General features: G+C 43.1%; 3 protein-coding genes across 5 annotated transcripts in view; 1 reads left to right on the top strand and 2 right to left on the bottom strand.

The window, feature by feature from the left end:
- ncoa2 (nuclear receptor coactivator 2) overlaps positions 1-5,911 on the bottom strand; it is a 52,835-nt gene extending 46,924 nt beyond the window's left edge. The window contains 1 exon segment of the mRNA XM_063912798.1: positions 5,787-5,911. The gene's annotated coding sequence lies outside the window, so the exon portion shown is untranslated.
- A 1,457-nt stretch (positions 5,912-7,368) lies between these two features.
- On the bottom strand, positions 7,369-13,526 carry tram1 (translocation associated membrane protein 1). The gene is made up of 11 exons (XM_063873923.1): positions 13,249-13,526; positions 11,686-11,749; positions 10,745-10,863; positions 10,548-10,664; positions 10,405-10,463; positions 10,103-10,187; positions 9,769-9,839; positions 9,516-9,620; positions 9,253-9,396; positions 8,544-8,695; positions 7,369-8,471 (listed from the first exon to the last, which is right to left on the bottom strand). Exons 1-11 carry the CDS (start codon positions 13,369-13,371, stop codon positions 8,401-8,403), a joined length of 1,110 nt encoding a protein of 369 aa, XP_063729993.1. The 5' UTR covers positions 13,372-13,526; the 3' UTR covers positions 7,369-8,400.
- A 909-nt stretch (positions 13,527-14,435) lies between these two features.
- Positions 14,436-17,683, top strand: xkr9 (XK, Kell blood group complex subunit-related family, member 9). Of its 3 annotated transcripts, none has more exons than XM_063912275.1 (4): positions 14,436-14,582; positions 15,818-16,284; positions 16,471-16,685; positions 17,011-17,683. In XM_063912275.1, the coding sequence occupies exons 2-4, from the start codon at positions 15,944-15,946 to the stop codon at positions 17,640-17,642; spliced, it is 1,188 nt and encodes a 395-aa protein (XP_063768345.1). In that variant the 5' UTR covers positions 14,436-14,582; positions 15,818-15,943; the 3' UTR covers positions 17,643-17,683. The 3 variants fall into 3 exon arrangements, with proteins under 3 accessions (XP_063768345.1, XP_063768346.1, XP_063768347.1); XM_063912276.1 differs by lacking the exon at positions 14,436-14,582 and adding an exon at positions 14,812-14,856; XM_063912277.1 differs by lacking the exon at positions 14,436-14,582 and adding an exon at positions 14,812-14,856 and having other exon boundaries at positions 15,818-16,351.
- Positions 17,684-18,954: the final 1,271 nt, after the last annotated feature.

Below are 18,954 nucleotides of genomic sequence, written 5' to 3'. Positions count from 1 at the left end.
AGGTCAGTGCAGGAACAGTGCTGAGTCAGCAGAGAGGGGGGGTCAGGCTGGTCAGAGATTGACCCTCACAATGTGTGCAGAAATGAAAAGCCTGAAACTGAATCCCCACATTCCTCTGGCTTTATGACGTGTGAGCGATCAGACGCTGGGTTTCTCTCCGGGCAGATTCTAGGACCACCCACCCTAACTCATGCTCAGTCCGGACTTCTACCCCCCATTGGTGCCAAGGATCCACCCTGTGCAGTGGGATGGGTGCCAACCAAACACACTGAGGCCGATGGGAATGAAACACCCCCCCCCCCACCCCCTTTTCTGCAGGAATAGAGAAGTCAAAGCACGCTGCCCAACCTTTATGAACAACTCTGCACCGTCCTGACTCGATTCGGAGGGTGCATCGTGCACCTTCATGGACTTTTCTTTTCACACAAAATGAACCCAATAAATATGTTGTTTCTGCACGATGACAACAAACGTGAAGTATTTAGGATTCTAAACATTTGGAAGGGTGCATTTCTTTGTGGATTTTTGACTGTTTGAGTCATTTTGGACCTAAGTCCCGCCCCTTAGCCTATCACGTACACTGTGTAGGAGCTGCTAGCCAATACGCAGCTGGTCTGCAAGTAAACGAAGGAGTCTAACGGAGGGAACGCAGGGATTTTATCCTTTGTAGACCATTTGCATGCACAGAAACACACTACAGGAGAGGGAACACTTAATAAACTCTTTAATATCGGAGGAAATTCCCATAAATTGTACTTTTTAGATCAACATTTCTATGTCTTTGAGGGAAGGTCTTTCATTCCTCTCTATAAAGCCCTTCCTAACATCTACATGCATGAATGAAATGGAATACATATCCAACACATTATCAGGTATTTAGATGGGCAGTAACGTCCAGATACAGCCCCCCCCCCCCCAGCAGGAAGCAGCTGCAGGTCTGTCCGGGATCATGTGACCTCTGTGGTCTCCTCTGCTGAAGCTAACTGGCTGAGGGCACCTTCTTAGCATCGAGCTACAGACGCCACCGTATCATTTAGCTCCAGATCAATATGCACTTTGCTGGAGCTGACCTACATAAGTGTGTGTGTGTGTGTGTGTGTGTGTGTGTGTGTGTGTGTGTGTGTGTGTGTGTGTGTTACATTGAAATCATTGGATTGCCCGAGAGCCTGAAGATCTCTGGAGCCCCGCTGGAGGTGTGCCGTTACAAACCTCAGCTCTGCAAACATTACACATTTTAAATCACCAGGATTATTATTCTAACACAGATGGACACACACAGGGGGTTCACACAGCTGGAAATCATCACAGGAGGCAAGGACCCTCCTTTATTAGGCCAATATAGAGCTTCAAATGTTCCTAAATGTTAGTTAATCTGCTAATTAATCCTCCACAAACATCCCGAGTAAACCCGGTGACAGAGCTCATATCTGATCGCACAAACACGCGAGAAATAAGTGTTTATTTCACATTAACACTGGTGCATTTTGAAGGCCTCTGCACCGGGATTTTTAGAAGACTATGAAGCTAATTGAGAGAGCAATGAGCCACACAGAGGGTCTTCTGTTCGAGCAGCGGCCGTCTTTCATAAACACTTTGGGATGCATCTCTCAGCTTTCAATCGGGAGTCTATTTGTTGTTGTTGTTGAAATGGTTGTGCAATATACACATTTATTTACAATGTGCTAATGTTACTGGCTTATTAACATGTGATATGCACGTTTAATTCAATATAAATGTGCTGTTTTGACTTTTATCTGCACCGTCCCTCCGCCGTTTATTTCCCCTCTGCAGGGCAAAGAAGGGATTTCTGATTCTGGTATTCATTGTGCACCGCCTACTTGATTTGGGTCCGACTCGTTTCCCTGTCTGTGTTTAATAAAGATTTGTAACGTCGTTAAATGATAGACGGTGTAGCGACGGGCTCCTACAGTAAGCACTGTGTACAGTTTACCACTCAGAGAGGGAGGGGATGGCTGATTTGAGGTCAGCTAAACAACACAATGACAACAGGCCTGGAGGCAGGGAGGAGGAGGAGGAAGAGGAAGCACTGCTCCTCGTCCTCCTCCTCCTCTCGCTGTATAAATCCTGGCCCTTTCCCCACAGCTCATCCCTCACGCCCACCCAGGACCTGTCACACGGCTGTTTCCATGACTACACGAACGCAGAGAAGACGGAGGGGTGAGATGCCCGGCGAGGCTGCATCACGTCGGGGAGGAGACGGACCGCGTTACACAACGCAGATCTGCTGCACACCAAGTTAAACAGAGGAAGACGGCTTCAATTAACCCCGTGTTGCATCGTGCGGCCAACGTCCGTCTCACTGTACGGGATAAATTAATCATTTGCCAAATCTACTTAGAAAGAGTCAATCAGAATTATTTATCCCGGGGGAAGTTGGGATTTGTTGCTCTATTTTATAATAGAATCAAATCAAATAGATATGATATAAACATAAGAAGTTAAAGCAAGAAAGAGCAACAAAAGGATCAAATTGAAAACATTAAATGAGGTTATTTATAAAAAGTAAAAGTTGAATCTCAAATAAAAATATATACACTATATAAAAGAAGAATCCTTTAAAAACGTCCTCATAATGTCCAGGAAAGGAATCATTATAAAAGGAAATACACAAACCTAATAACCCTAAATAAATATAGAAAATACACAGTAGTTGATAAAGAATACAAACACGCACTACAGCATATTCAATTATCAAGAAGCAGTACTCGTGCTAACACACAGACAGACCGTCCTAGCTACTGGGAATGGGTCGTGAATTGGGAGCAGCTAAATTATAAATACTCAAATAGTTCATTCACATATCTCCCTGGTTTCAGAAAACATTTACTGTTATTTGCCGTGTTTTTGTCTGATATGCAGGAACAGGAGGATAAAAAAATACTACAAGTGTTCCTTAGTCTTACGATTGTCAAGGATTTCTCCAACATGACCCACTTAGAAAAACTGGATATAAATCAAAAATGTAAACATTAAGAAGCCCAGTAAGGTGTTAGCTTAGATATTTTCAGTCCTTCACGAGCAGAAAATGTGGTATTTTAGCTTCAAATCTGATGTTTTTTTAGGCTATCAAGCGAGATTCTAATTGGTAGATTGTGGATTAACTGTCAAATCACGTTAAAAAAGGTGACATTTTTCACTATTTTCTGACATTTATGAGCCTAACAAGTAGTCCGATTATCAAAGTCCACTTTATTGTCAAAGTTTCCACGTGTTACACATACAGAACATTGAAATGCGGTTTCTGGCAGTCCCACAGTGCGAATATAAACAAGAACATATAACGTAAAAAGAGAAGAGCCTACAAAAAAAAGGGGTATACAAAAGAAGTAAGTAATATACACATATAGACACCATCAACACACTATATGAGAGATAGTGTGCTTGTAACCCAATGAGAAGTAAACACGTGAAAATGCCCTTTAATTCTGCATTAAAGTGTGTCTTCAGTGCATACACCCCCCTTATACCAGCCGCAGAGAGAGCGCTGGTTACAGAACAAGGGTCAGATGATTACAGTATCACTGAGGTGACGCAACAAAGACACTCTGTCAGAGGGCAAAAGTCAGAGATTACAAGACGGGCGGTGTGTGTCCACGAGAAAACACAGCTTTGATTTACCATTGAACCCGGCCCGCACAAAGAGCTGCACAACAATACACAGGGACGTGTGTGTGTGTGTGTGTGTGAGAGGGAAATTACAGGCTGTGTGAAGAAGAGATTGTCTTTCTGACAGGTATCTCTCTCCACACACACACACACACACACACACACACACACACACACACACACACACACACACACACACACACACACACACACACACACACACGTGTGAGAGAAGCCGCAGTCCCTGTATAAACCTCCACATGCACGCTCGCGTGAATTCCTCAAGTGTCATCATGCAAACAAACGTCCCGCTATCACTGGGGAGACAAAACACCTTCATCAGAGCACCAGTTAAAGGGGGAGACCCTGGACTGGGATTCAAACGAGCATGCTCAACTCTTACATTAAAGATCCCAGGAGTACTTCATCCTGCAGGATGGCATGAGGAGAAGGCAGTCGCAGCTGGGAGTCATGTGCATGCAGCGTGTCCTCATCTCACTCCCAAAAATTAAATAAGGTCGATAGTGGAGGAATATTTTAATCTCGACTTCCCGTCGTCCAAGGACAAACTGTTTCAAGCCATATAAAAAAAGAGCTGCAAGGAGAAGGCCACAGATAAATAAATGCCACATATTTATGGTAATACATCAAGTCGTTTTTCGTTCAAAAATGCCAAGAAATGCTTATTGTTTGGTGGATAAGATGTCTGAAAACAGAGGAAAACGACCAAGTTCAAGGTGGTGTCTTTAAATGTCTTGTTTTACTTGAACAAAATCCAAAGATAGTCACTTTATTCTGTTATAAATAGAGAAATATAGGAGAGGCTGGAAACAGCATTTTCTGCCCTCTTTAATGACTTAATAACCAGGTGTTTCTGCGGCTCCGCTCTAGTGTCATGCATACCGTCACTGTTTCTGTTTAACTCCACAAGAGTTTACTTTGCGTTTAACTGCCCGTTAGATCTGACTGAAATCCATCAAATCCTCACAGAAGCCCAGAAGTCGCAGCCAAGCCACATGTGGAGAACATGCCATGGTAAAACCTGAGCTCAGAGCTGCGACTGGTGGGCTGTGCACCATCAGGTGGGCAGAGAGATGCAACAGAACTGGTTCAGCTGCATGCCTTCCTGCAGCAGCACTGAAAGGAAAGGCTGACAATCAGTGAAATGGCACAAGTTGTCTGCCTGTATAGTCCTGAAGCAGTGGAGCAGGAGAGCCTTAAAAGGAGAGCACTCTGAACACAACAAAGCAGCTCTGGAGCATGCACACCCTGCACACAGCACGGCTCATATTTACTAAAATCACAAAAAGGAAGCATGGGACTTGTTTTGCTGTGATACACATTCATTTAAGTTTTGATGTTTTCAGAGCTGCACTGTTTTCGTTTTCCACGCTTCTGGAGCATGCACACCCTGCACAGAGCATCTTCTGGATTTAAACTGCTTATATTTACTAACTCACATAAAGAAGCATGGTACTGTGTGGCCAGCTGATTGTCATACACAACTAAATAAAGTAGCATTGTTTCCCTCTTCCTTGTCTCCCTATGCCCAACTTTCTGGACACTTTTGCTCACATTATAGCTCTGCTGCTAACTAGCCTGGCAGTGCAGCAGCAGCTCCACCATGCAAACACATGAGAGAAACATTAGTTCAGCAGGGAAAAAGCTCCATGCACCCTGCAGACATGTCCTCCACACACACAGGGAGAAGTAGCATGGTGGATGAGAGCACAACAAACCCAGGAACAGCTGAACACACACGGAGAGGAGAGAGGAGTCTCCTGCTTCTCTCCTATATTTCTGACAACGACAGACTAAAGCTAACTGTTAGCATTCCAACTTCGTCCGGTGTTGTGTGCACGGTCACTCAGCAAAAAAACAACCACACATGGAACAAATGTGCACGAATAGTTCACTTTAAAATGTCCTTATATATCTTATTGTTGAGTATAACCGGCTGACAAACAGTGCAATAAGGGGCTCGCAGGCTCTCTGTGTAATTCCTGCAGAAAACACTATTGACTTAGCCGAGGAGCTAACATGCTAACGCCGAAGCCAGACAGACACACAGCCGAGATTGAAGCCCTTTGCATCGGATTCACACCGTTGAAAGACCCCGTTCCCCTGCAACACGAACCCCGACACATGAGGGTACTCACGGTGAGAGAGTTAGTTCCCTGTCCACGGGGTTAAATCCTGGTTTTCAGAAGCTTCTCTGACCTTCGTGGTAGTGAAACAACATTTGTGCTGGCTGACTGTGCCGCCATGTTCCTCCTGCTGTGCGGAGCGGAGTGTTTATCATCCTCCCCCACACCGCATCACGGGGCTCCATACGTACATCCACCTGGGTGACACGATGCCTGAGCCAGCAGCATGCATCTGCACACTCCTCCTAGGCTTTAAGTGCAGGTTGTGGAGCAAACATGACTAAAAAAACATCCCAACTCTTATGGTTATAAAAGGAAAAGTGTTGCAATACACCAAACTCACACCAGTGGGAAGGGCGCCCACTAACATGGATGCACATTTAAAGTCTTTGGATTTATATAATCATAAAGTATATAGATAAAAACCCTTTTAGACTGTGAAGTTCAACATTAATCTCTTATATCACCACATGTTTTATATTGTCGATAACTGATATCTGAGCCAGCAGCATGTGCACACCTCTGACCGTCACTTCAGTAAAGGTTTAAGTGAAACAAAAAACCCCAAAACCCAGTTTATACCAGGAAAAGTGATGCAATACATCAAACTTACACAAACATGGGAATACTGGTTACTAACATGGATGCACATTTAAGTTCTTAGGATTTATATAAACCTAAAAAGACAAAGCCAACCCATTATAAACTTTGCTTTTCAACATTATGAGTTTATATATATTGTTATAAAAATGTAATATATTAAAGAACATTTTTACTTCAGCTGCTTAGCTAAATAAAAATACTTGTGTTCTGTTTTATTTATATTGTTGTATGCTTTATTAGACATTGGATCTTAACTTCTTACTGTTTATATAAATATCTTTAGTATTTTATATTTTATTGCACATTCTTACTTTAACTTATGTCAACGCAAATGTTATTTTTGTTATTTAAAATTCGGCTTAATTTCTATGTAATGTTATTTTAATTTTATTGTCTTTAATCCTATTGTTATTTTCTCGTTTTATAATGTCAATATATCTCAATTTATATGTCAATTCTTAGTCTATTTACTCTTATTGTAAAACATTTTGCATTTATTCTTTTGTGTTATGTCTATTTCCCCCCCTATTTTAAAGAAAGGAACAAAGTGTTAAATCTATTGGAAATATTACCAATAATCTTGTCCTAGTTACCTGATTCACTGCGTGGTAACGGTCCATGAATCACAGTGAAGCAGGCGGTCCTCATTAAAACACGAGCAACAGCGACACCCGGTGGCGGACAGGCGCAGCGACAAAAGGGTGGTTTCTACACGGACAGAATTACTTGTGACACTTGCTACATTTAAAATATAAAAATATATAAAAACATAGGAAAGAAAACTAGAAATAATATATAACAAAATGGAAAAAAATAGGAATAAAACATTGAAAAAAAAAAATCTATAATACTACCAAAAATAAAAGTACTGTTAACATAATAAATCCTAATAGTGAGAATATTACTTAAAATCTAAATGTTTTCACACAGTAAAGACAGTATTAAATTACAATTTCTAATGCTGTACGGATTAAAAAACCTCATTCCCGAATTGTGTGATACTAGTTTATTTAATAAACACAACCTTTTTTCAATAAAACATTTTATTTCTCTGTATGTCAGACAAACCATCAGGACCAGTTGATAAAAGCACATACTCTGCTGAAGTGTACAATTAGTTAATGAGCCAGTGTTACCATGGTGATTCATTTAATGGCACGTGAGAGTGAACGGCATACATCATATGTCAACCAGGCTCATTTGGCACGGTCTACAGCGGTGGGGGGGAAGAGGAGCTAAACAGAATATCTTTAACAAGAACTCAGACAGGAGGAAGTGGTGAAGGAGAAGCAATACGGCCAGAAAATACAGGATAAACCCGGAATCCATTTACACAGCAAGAACCATACAAATCAAACACACTTGAGGGGTGGTAATGCCTGAACTTAAACTATAAAATGATGTTAAATGACTCAGAAATAAAACAGAAAGTGTGTTTGTGTGTCGACAGGATCATTTAACATTAAGGAATATCTCTTAAAGCTGCAGAAATGCAATGCTACATCAGGACACTCTGCAGAAATACTGAACTGTGAGTGTGTTTATACCTACACTTTATACCTTATTTTCCCATGTTTTTGGCCGCTGACATGTGGAAAAACTATCCTTTCTGAGAGTCTGAGGTGTAAACAGACTGTGTGCAACTCAGTTTGTGAAAAATGTAAGATATAATGGGGAAATTCAAAGTTTACAGGCTTGCAGGTATAAATACAAAATAAAGGGGGATGAATCACAACTTGAATACACACCATTTAGGACATTAAGCATGAAATTATATGGGGGGGGGCATTAAACAGTCATTATTCCTGATTTTTTTAATAACACACCCTGTACAAAACACTCGGTCTCAATAGGCACTTCTTAAATAAGCTCTTTTTTTCGGATTTTATTTCAGAATTGGTTTTCGTATGAAATGGCACAGCAGAGCAGGGTCGCCTGAAATAGCGGCGCGTTGGAAATGCATTGTGGGGGATTTACGGGGGAGGAAGTGGGGGTGTGTGGGGGGGGGGGTAAATGTATGTATTTATGACGACTTCTCCTTCCTCGCTCTCGGTGAATCCGCTCCGTTGGAGTTCACTCCGTTTACTCCATTGGCTAAAAGAGACATTTCAATTAGTGTCAATTTATTAATTCACCAGGTGAATGAATGCAGGTGTGTGTGCTCACCTTTGTCTTTCTTTGATTTGCTCTTGGCGGGAACCTGCTTCTTCTTCAGGCTCTGCGTCTGGCCGTGCTCTCTCCACCGCCGCAGCTGGAAGTTGATAAATTTCCACATCATGAAGGCCTGCGTCAGGCAGATGGCCGCCAGGACAGTGATCCTGCCAGAGAAGGGGGGCGGGGCGGAACATCAGGAAATCACACGGTTTAAATACCATCACACGGATACTGGTCCCCCCTCAGAGCCAGTGCTCTCTTCCTCTTCCTGAATGACTGGTAATACACACTCTTCACAGAGAGGGTAGAGATAAGGGGGTCAACCTGATGTTGTTTCATTGAAAAAACCTTTTTATTTCCATTTATTTGACGGGTCCTTTGTTGGGGAAGGAAAACTAATAATGAAATTATCCAAAGTGGATTTTTCCGTGGTTTTCTGTTCTTTTGCACATTTACAGAAATTAGCTGGTGGGTTAAAGAATATTATTGTAATTATTATTTCTAATATGTTCATTGATTTTAGATACTTTTTTATATCATTTTATTTATTATTTTTGGTTCTTATTTCCCTAAAAAGTTTGAAATGTCCAAATAAAAGTGTGCATTGGAATCAGAAAATAGTACATATATAAATATATTTTTACAGGCTGTTGCTTTTTTCTATTTCAGACCAGAATAAAACATGTATTATTTAATCTCCCGTTGCTCCTCTCCGACTCACCGGACAAAGATGATGTTAAAGTTTCCTGCAGACAGATCGAAGCCCTGGTTCTCGGAGGTGGCGAGTCCGAAGCCCACGGTGAGGACGGACAGCGACAGAGTGAGCAGCCGGCACAGCACGAACAGAACCGCCCAGAGTGTGAAGCTGGACACACACGCACACGCACACACACACACACACACACACACACACACACACACACTCAGTGAATCTGAAGAGGGAACATATTCTGCACACTGGAGGCTCCGGAGAGCAGCACTCACCCCGACTGTCGGTTCTCATTGCTGAAGTAGACGAGTCGGGACACGTGAAACAGCAGCTCGATGACGTAGTGCAGAACCAGCAGAACCAGAGCCAGGCGGTTCAGACTGAAACACACACACACTTTATTAAACAGGGACTACACACACCTGAGTACAAAGGGACAGCAGAGATGTTCAGCACCACCACTCATAGATTTAAGTCTAAACCCCATTTCCCCTGGGATAAAGGGAGTGTTCTGGTTCTGGTTCTTACTTGAGGATGTAGGCGCCGGCGATGTGGACGAGGTAAAGGAAGATGTAGACGAGCTGCCGAGGAATATCCTCCTGAAACACAGTCACAATATAAACTGAGGAGTCACAGCAGGACTCTGAAACAATGCAGCACGACCCAGGAAGTCAGACAGGAAGTCGCTGAACAGACGCTGCAACACACACACACACACACACACACACACACACACACACACACACACACACACACACACACACACACACACACACACACACACACACACACACACACACACACACACACACACACACACACACACACACACACACACACACACACACACACACACACACACCTTCTTTGTCTTTTGGAAGTACAGTTCTGGCAGAGCGTGCAGCCAGTAGCCCAGCTGACAGATGAAGTAGAATTTCATCTGGAACCTGAGGGAGAGCAGTTTTTTTTAATGGCAATCTTGTTACTTCCAGACGTCCCATGATTAAAATCCTTCTTCTGGTTAACGTAAGGACATAAAAAAGATCTAAAAAGAGCACGGTCAAAATAACGCATTTCTCTGAAACTGTGCCCCTCCAGGGAATATATAAGGCCTAGTTATTTCAGTGCATATTGTATCTTAAAATCATGAACAAATAAACTCACGGCATGAGTGTGTGTGGGTATCCCTCCCACAGCGAGACCGGGTTGGACAGCAGGTTCTCCTGAGAGCAGAGAAGGATTTGAAATGACAAACACAGACAGTTTTAACATGTTTAATCACATGTAAATGATCATATGTCACGTACGGACAGCAGGATGCTCGTGCCCCAGCCGGATGAGAACAGGTAGAAGGCGCTGAGCTGCCCCGACTCGTTGAACTTGCTGTGCTTGGTTTTGGAGAAGTGCTTCTTCCTGTTGATTTTCTGCAGAGAGCCACAAAGATTAAACATGCAGAAGTGGAAATTAAAGAGTGTGTGTCCTCAAGAGTGTGTGTGTCACTCACGTCCAGTACGTACTCCTGGATGATGGCGTGCATGATGATGGCCACCAGCATGTAGAAGAAGGTGGTGGCCAGGTCTTTGATGCCGTGGTGGAAGTGGTTCACCGCCGTCTCCTCTGGGCCTGCACACAACGAGCACGGTTTTTATAAACAGTGGTGAGGGCTCCTGATGGACTGGGGGGCCGGGTTACTGCTGCAGGACCACAATACTCCCTCCAGAGTGCCGTTTACACACGTTCTTTCCTGCAGGAACTCAAATGTACAGGATCATGCACGAGTCCACACTGTGAGTCACATGTTTCATCACCTAATTCCAGAGGTGAGCCGTCTGGATTAGAGCGTCTCCACATCGCAGTGTTGGTCCATGGGACTTTAAGCGGCACACACTGAGCCCCTTCTGTCTTTAGGAAGTTACATCTCATGCACACACCCCAGGATCTGTGCAACAATGTGCATGAGTGATGAGCTGCACTCCTCTGCTCATGATTTATGCACCAACATCACACACACTCAGCGGAGACAGAAGGACTTATTGAATCTGCTTCCCTTCAGAGAGAGTTCTGTGCTGCACACTATTTGTCTAATTCGATACACACTGTAAATAAGTTACAGCGCTCTCAGATAAGACCTCTAGTGTGTGTGTAATCTCCAGCGTTGTACACACACTGTTGTATCTGCAGAGGAACGACGTGTAACCTTGAAATGTGTGTGAGAGAGGGCTATGTTCCACCTCAGCCCAAATTCACCCGGTGCAACCTCGCCACGGGAGGTCTTTATAAATCAGCAGGACTAACTTTAGCCTCAGAGAGAAGGAAGCTCTCAACGAGCAGCGCTGCCGACTCCAAATGAGAGGCTTCTTGTGCATCACGGAGCAGACCGACAACTGGTGTTTATTTTAACACCGTCTCCTCTTAACGTGGGCTCTAATTAAATCCAGAACTCACCGTTCGTAGAGATGGTGACGTTGTACTGCACGGTGATGAAGAGCACGGCGAACTTCGAGGTGACCTGTAGACGTTAGAAGAAGAAACGTATAAGTATAAAAGCACAGTTTTAAATTTGATTACAGGAGCTTAAAGAACAGATCTTTCACTTTCTTGATTTACTTTTACTTCATATTCAACTCAAGACTTGAAAAAATGCACTTGATCATGAAGTGTGAGGTTTTAAACCCCAAAACAGACGTTACACTATATATTGTGGTAGTGTTCTTGTATGTAGTTTGTATATATATATTAATATAGTTGAATAGTAAAAGAGAAGGCCTGCATACAGGCACTTGTACTGCAAAATCAAACAGGCCAGGGTTATATATTGTGTTAAAAAGAAAAATATGCATCAGTAATTTAACCTTAATTAAAAGGGACTTGAACTGCTTGTTAATATTTTGTGTAAAAGTCAATCAATTGCAAAACAATTGTACTTTAATTAGCATTTATTACCTTAAAAACTGGACATTTACACAGGCAATACAGACATTGTGTAAGAAAAAGCTGATTAAATCATTACAAATTCACACATAAACCATAACTGATTAATTGATTTGAATTAAATGGTTAATTCTAAATATATATATAGATATTAAGCACATTTAGACTGTAATAAGTGGTATATAACACAGGTGAGTTGACATGCATTAGATCTGACGCTGCAATAGGAAGCTGCTGTTTCCTCTTTCACAACAAAATAATCAAAAGTGTAAATAAATGAACAGAAGAAGCGTTTAAAGGAATAAATGATGAGGGGTTATCATTTTTAAACACGTTCATGGTGCAATTACAATACCACACACACAGCAACAGCTGTTAGAGTGCAGGGTTTTACTTTGTAGAACAAAAACAGGAAGTAGTTGAGATGGCCTAATGGCGCTGTTTTCCTCTGAGATGAAACTCGCTTTTAAATCTCATTTAATGTTCATTAAAGTGTCCGAGCAGGCAGACAAGGGGATCAATGTTCAGTCTGCAGCACTAAGTTTAATATAAAACATTTATCTAATGTATGTACTTAACTTTGAGAGTGTGTGAGAGGATGACAGAGCGCAGGCGGTGTGTGTGTGATTGCCACGTAACACATTTACGCACACAGAGGAGAGCGATATTTAAACAAGTCAGACCCATGCAAAGCTTGGAGTCTGCAGCACACATCATTAATCATGTTTTAATGGAGCTGCACATATTCAAACTTTGGGTTTTCAGGATGTAAATATGGATTTGGGGATGGGAAGCTGCCAGATGGACTCCAGCATGCGTCACTTGACTAAAACGAGACCAAAATAGTGGTGTTTTTCTGGAGATGTGATAGAAACAGATGCGTAAAGGGGGTATTCGAGGGTAAACGGGGGGTAATATAGGGTATATAGGGGGTAAGAGGCAGGAAAGAGAGGCCAGCGGCGTGCACAGAAACTTTGGATGAGAGGAGGAAGTGGAGAGGAGGACAGGCATGGACAGATGGACAGATGTGGAGAGGACTCGGAGGACTTGGATCAGGACCTCCGCATGTGGACTCACCTCGAACATCAGCCCCAGCAGGAACACCATAGCAACACAGGAAACAATGTCTGCATGGTTCTGGATCACAAACTCATGGCTCAGAACCGGAGGGGTCTTGGTAGTCTTCTTTCGGATCCCCATGTCGACAGGACTCGGTGGCTCTTCTTCCTCTCCTCTTCCTCGCGCAGCTGCTGTCTGTTAGAGACTGTGTTATTAATAATGATTAACGCTCAGAGACTCGGTGCTTCCTCCCAGCGTCGGGCAGCGGATTGAATGGCGTGTCACTCTTCAGACGGTGGGAGGGTCCAGAGGGAGGGGGGACCAACGAGAGGAGTTTTACGCACCGGAGAGAGGAGCCGGGGACCTGCAGCGACGACTACCGGACCGGAGGGCAGGAGGGAGGGAGGGAGGGAGGGGGGGACGGGGGGGGGGGTGAATATAATTGAATACAAATATTAATATAAAATATATTTAATTGAATGCAAAGAATAAAAGTAACCTCTAATGAAAGACAGAATAACATGAGACTTACAAACACGTGTTTGTTTCTCAAATGATGTTCTCAAATACATACTAATGTCATAATGGAAGATCTTTTAAATACATGTTTAATACATATTATTTAAAATATCAACAATGATATCAAAGTATTGTATTATTTAATATGAATTATATTACATAATAATAACAATATATACAAGAAAAACACAGATAAAAACAATTCAGCAAAAGAGGACTACTAAAACCCAAACCCATAAAACAAGGAAACATGACAATAATATTTAGTCAAATAAAACAAAATAAATATATAGAAATATTTACAAATGCTTAAAATAAATTCTATGAAAATGTGGTAAATATTAGGAAGGGAAACCCCACAAGCTTCCTGATGTCATATCAAAATGTTCCTGCACTTCCGGTTTGTTCTGCAGTTACAGGAAACACACTGAACAGGTGTTGGTTCCATTTTCTGTTCCCAGTAATCTCACCTGTCTGTCCAGAGAGAGACCCTGTCCTGCACGCCTGCACATTTCATTACTGACAGGTGGAACATGTCCTCAGAGTCACACACACACACACACACACACACACACACACACACACACACACACACACACACACACACACACACACACACACACACACACACACACACACACACACACACACACACACACACACACACACTCATATGCACACAGCTCATATCTATTATGTAAGGGCATTTTTCTGTGCTGAGTGTGTGTTCAGTGTGTGTTCAGAGGCTTGTCTCTGAGGCGGAGCTCGTCACGAGTTTCAGGAAAGAGAGAGAGAGCAGTTTCCTCTCAGAGCCGACATGAGCCGGACCAACGGTGAGTTCCTCTGAAGGAGACATGCACCAATAACTGTGATATTTAGGGTAGAAAGGGATTAAAGTGGGATTTGTATTTCTGTGTCTGAGGTAACTTTATGAAGATGGAATTAATTAATGCAAAACTTGATTTATTTTGTTGATTTTATTACAAAATGTCACTTTATTTGTGTGCTATCTTGGATTAATTCGCCTAAAATGTGTCTATTTTTATCACTTCTATAACCTAGAGCCTCTTCTTACACTGGTGAAAGTGATATAGCAGCTTAAGGACGGTATGCACTTTGTATTTACTGAACTATTATCCAATAGGCCTAATCTTTAAAAAAAAAACCTTCTATAATTCAGTTTTCGGTGTTAAATATGTGTCCATTTACCATCTTCTCACTCCTCTTGATACCATAATTGATCATTCTTTAATGACATTTTAAAATATGGCATCCAACAAGGTCAATTTGAATATGAGAGCAGAATAATTTGTGAAGATACTTTACGAAAATATAATAACTGAGAACAAAATATGGCTTTATATCACTGATTTGAATTGGAAATGTCATTTATGTTGAATTATTAAGCCCTTAAATTGTTATTACAACCTACAGCTTCTCGTTGCATTGTTTAAGCTGATATTTTTGCTAAAAGACTTTACATTTAGTACTTTTGCATGAATCCACCTGACATTTCTACAGGTGATCTCATGAAAACATGGAGGTATTTGTCATTAAGTGATCAGGTTTCAGTCAGAAGAGTTATATAAGCGCTCATTTATCACGTCCTGACTCCAGCTGATAGCACCATTGATTATTCCTCTATGAGGTTTCTGAGTGTGTCATTTATCAGGGCGTAATAAACACTTTATGACGGGATCAGAGGGCAGCTGACTGCAGTCACGTTGCAAAGATTTGTGGGAAATCTGCACTCAAAATGTTCGCACAAGCTAAGACCTGTGTAGAGAAGCACTAAACACTGAAAGTGAAAGTACATATCATGCAGAATAAGGTGGGGTTAATCATAACTTTATATACTGGTGTTTAGCTACCTCTATGTTAATAGATCAATATGTGTCGGTCCTATATGTTTTGTATGAGCTGTAAAATAACTACATTTATCACGGACATGTGGTAAAAAGTTCTATATTTGTAGGAAATACTTGGTTAAGTGCATGCACATTAGACTTAAGGAAAGTAAATGTACGTTGCAGCCCTGTTTTCATCCTGTTTATATGTGTTTTCACAGATTGAACACCATGGCACCTGCACAGCTCCAGTCTAACACCGACCAGCAGATCTTCTCCACGACCTTGAGAGGAAAACTGAGCACAGATCAGCCCAATCTTTTCTACCTCCATCCCCACAGAGATAGATGAGTTCCTCCTCTGAAAGCATGCTCCAGACGGGGGTCCAGTGTTACACTAAACAGCGCTGGCTGCTGACCATCGCTGGACTGGTCTTCTACGTGGTGGATGTTCTCACCGACGTGGGATTGGCTCTGAGGTATTTTCAGCAGAAGGATTTTCTGTGGACTGCTCTGACCCTGCTGTTTGTCCTGGCCGGGCTCGGGGTGACGCAGCTCTTCAGCTATGTGTGGTACCAGGACGACCTCAAGGATCCTCTGCAGAACCCAGAGGCAGAACCCAGAGTGTCCAGCATGTCCAGAGGAGCGGTCACTGCCCTGCACCTGCTCGGGGTGGGCGTCTTCACCAGGTGATTATCTGCAGAATGGCACGGCTATGCAGGAGGGAGTGCCTGCATGCATGACTCAAAATGTACGGTATGCATGCACAATGGCGTAATAATACAGAACATGCAAACTGGAATAACCACATGTAAGTGTCCTTCACAAATTGCATGTTGTCTGACGTCGTTGTGATTGTGTTTACCTGTTGCCAGGTACCACCACCTGCTGAGGAAAGGCTTCAGGGTGGTGTGGAAGTCGATGGATTCCTGTACGGAGGACCAGAGGAGGGCCGAGCACCACCGTCTGTTCTGCCTGGCGACGGATCTGAGCATGCTCAAGCTGTTCGAGGCGTTCCTGGAGAGCGTCCCCCAGCTGCTGCTGCAGATCTACATTGTGCTGAGGAACAGGGAGGGGTCAGCCATGCAGTGTGAGTGGAGGCAGGAAGGGACAGCATGAGGGATAACTGTACCTGTCTGTGGGGGGATATGAGACAATGGGCCCCCCCACAGATGAGTGAGAACCACAGTTTTTGGAGTTGTTTAGCTTCATTTTTTAGACATCCTGAGTCTCTTTGTGTCTTTCAGCATCTCTTTAGCATCTTTGGCTCCTTGTTTTGGTCTTCTTGTAACCTTTTTAAGTCAGTTTTTGTTAACGTCATAGTCGCTGAGGGTCAATGCGTGGTCCCTTTTTGTCTTTATCTGGTCATAAATGTTTTGGTCCCGCTCATTAACCCGTGCGTGCGTCCTCTCCAGATATTTCCATGGCGTTCTCCTTCCTCACCATCTCATGGGCTCTGGTGGATTACCGCCGCTGCCTGCGCAGATCCCTCCCCCACATCAGGGAGATGCCCTCCGGCCTCCCCACCTTCATCTACCTCCTGTACAAACTGTGCAGCATCAGCAGCCACATCCTGAGCCTCGCCCTGCTGCTGCTCCTCAGCCCCTACACCGCCGTGGCCCTCACCGTCCTCTGGCTCCTGGGGGCCCTCTGGACTCATCTGCAGGGGACCTGCTTCTGCTCAGCGGGGGGGCTGGAGCTCCTGTACCAGGGGGTCATCGGGGTCATCCTCACCTTCACCTTCTTCAACGTCAAAGGGCAGGACACCCAGGGGGAGATGGTGGTGTATTACGGGTTCCATGGTGCTGTGAACATCGCGGCCCCCATCCTGCTGGCTCTGCTGGGGCCAGAGCTGCTCACCCCCCCTCTGCTGCTGACCGTCTGCGGGCTCATCATCGGGGGGGCAGTGCTGGGGCTGGTGAGCCTCCTGCTATACTACCTGCTACTGCACCCCGGAGAGGGGGAGGGCAGGGAGGCCGACGAGGTGGACGGCCCTAGGGGGGAGACGGAGAGGGAGAGGAGGGTGAAAAACTTTATACAGCCATGAGGGAACATTACTGGATATTAAAAACACTCTTTATTTATTAATGCTGCGTTTTATTCTAAATTGTATTTATTCTGATAAACTTGTTGATGTATCACAAATCTATTTCTATTATGTTGTCCCCAACTCTTCTTCTTCTTCTTCTTCTTCTTCTTGCATGCAACACACACATGCTGAACACAAGGGGGCGCTGTTGCCTAGGTAGAGTTTTCTATTTGAAATCCAATCCTGTTTTACCCACAATAACCACACATAAAGAGACATACATTCAGTCAGAAACAGGACCAAATCTTTTCTAGTAATACTGATATGTTCTGCCTTAATATTTCCAAATCCAAGTTTCCTTACTAAAGGAGGACCAGGAGTCATGGATGATACAAGTAGGAAAAACAAACCAGCGCTACTTTTTGTTTTTGAATCCCAGGAGAATATTGATCTCACCTGAGAGGAACGCTGACTGGCTGCAGACACACAGCACCTGCCCCCCCCCCCCCTTACATCTCTTGACTTGTTTACTCCGAGGGGCCACTCTACCTGTCCTCAGCTCTGCTCCGTCAGACACACTCCATAAAACCACAAATTAAAGAGAGGAGAGGAAACGGACGAGAGCCACAGGACTCAGATTTACTGCACTCTTTGTCTCTTTTATTTAATGGGTTTAGAGAAGAATAGCTTTAATGTCCTTTTGTCTGGCAGTTGTTTTTTTGTATTAGTATAACCTGATCAGTTTAAACACTAAGCCTCGCCTTGAAGAGGAAACACTGCCTAATCATTGCTCTGCAGAAACCAGAATGCAACCAATGCAAATCTGTATAAGTCTTCCTCGTTTTAAACTCTCTAAACTCTCAATCTTATTTATTCTAAGCTATTTGAAAACATACTTTTGTTTGCTATGCGTGTTTAATTTGGGACATAATCTACTTACGGCATACTCCAAACTAGGAGAGAACTTGTCGAAAACTACAATAAAAAGTGACCTTATAAGCAGTTTTTAGGTTGTGAATCTACCAACATTAGATAGACTGGATAAAGAAATTAGAACCAGCTTGTTTGTGAGTGTTTGCCCTTTATCCACCACTAGATGGCACAAAAAACAGGTCAAAGGTCAGCAGATTGAGGATGCAGAAAACCTGATGTCCTTATATGTGCATGCAGAGAAAGACATATAAGAGTAATAGATGAATCCTGGTCGGGAAATCAAAGGTGGTTATTGCATCATTAAGGAGAGAGTAAAGTGACTTCATGCATTGCATTCTAGATGATAGATGCTCCACTCCCTCCCTCCCCAGATCCAGAGGACTAATGCAACTTGAAC

This window comes from Eleginops maclovinus, chromosome 21, assembly GCF_036324505.1.
Source record: "Eleginops maclovinus isolate JMC-PN-2008 ecotype Puerto Natales chromosome 21, JC_Emac_rtc_rv5, whole genome shotgun sequence".
NCBI lineage: Eukaryota > Metazoa > Chordata > Actinopteri > Perciformes > Eleginopidae > Eleginops > Eleginops maclovinus.
The sequence above is the reverse complement of the archived record's forward strand: the minus strand, read 5'-3'. Positions and strand labels throughout refer to the sequence as shown.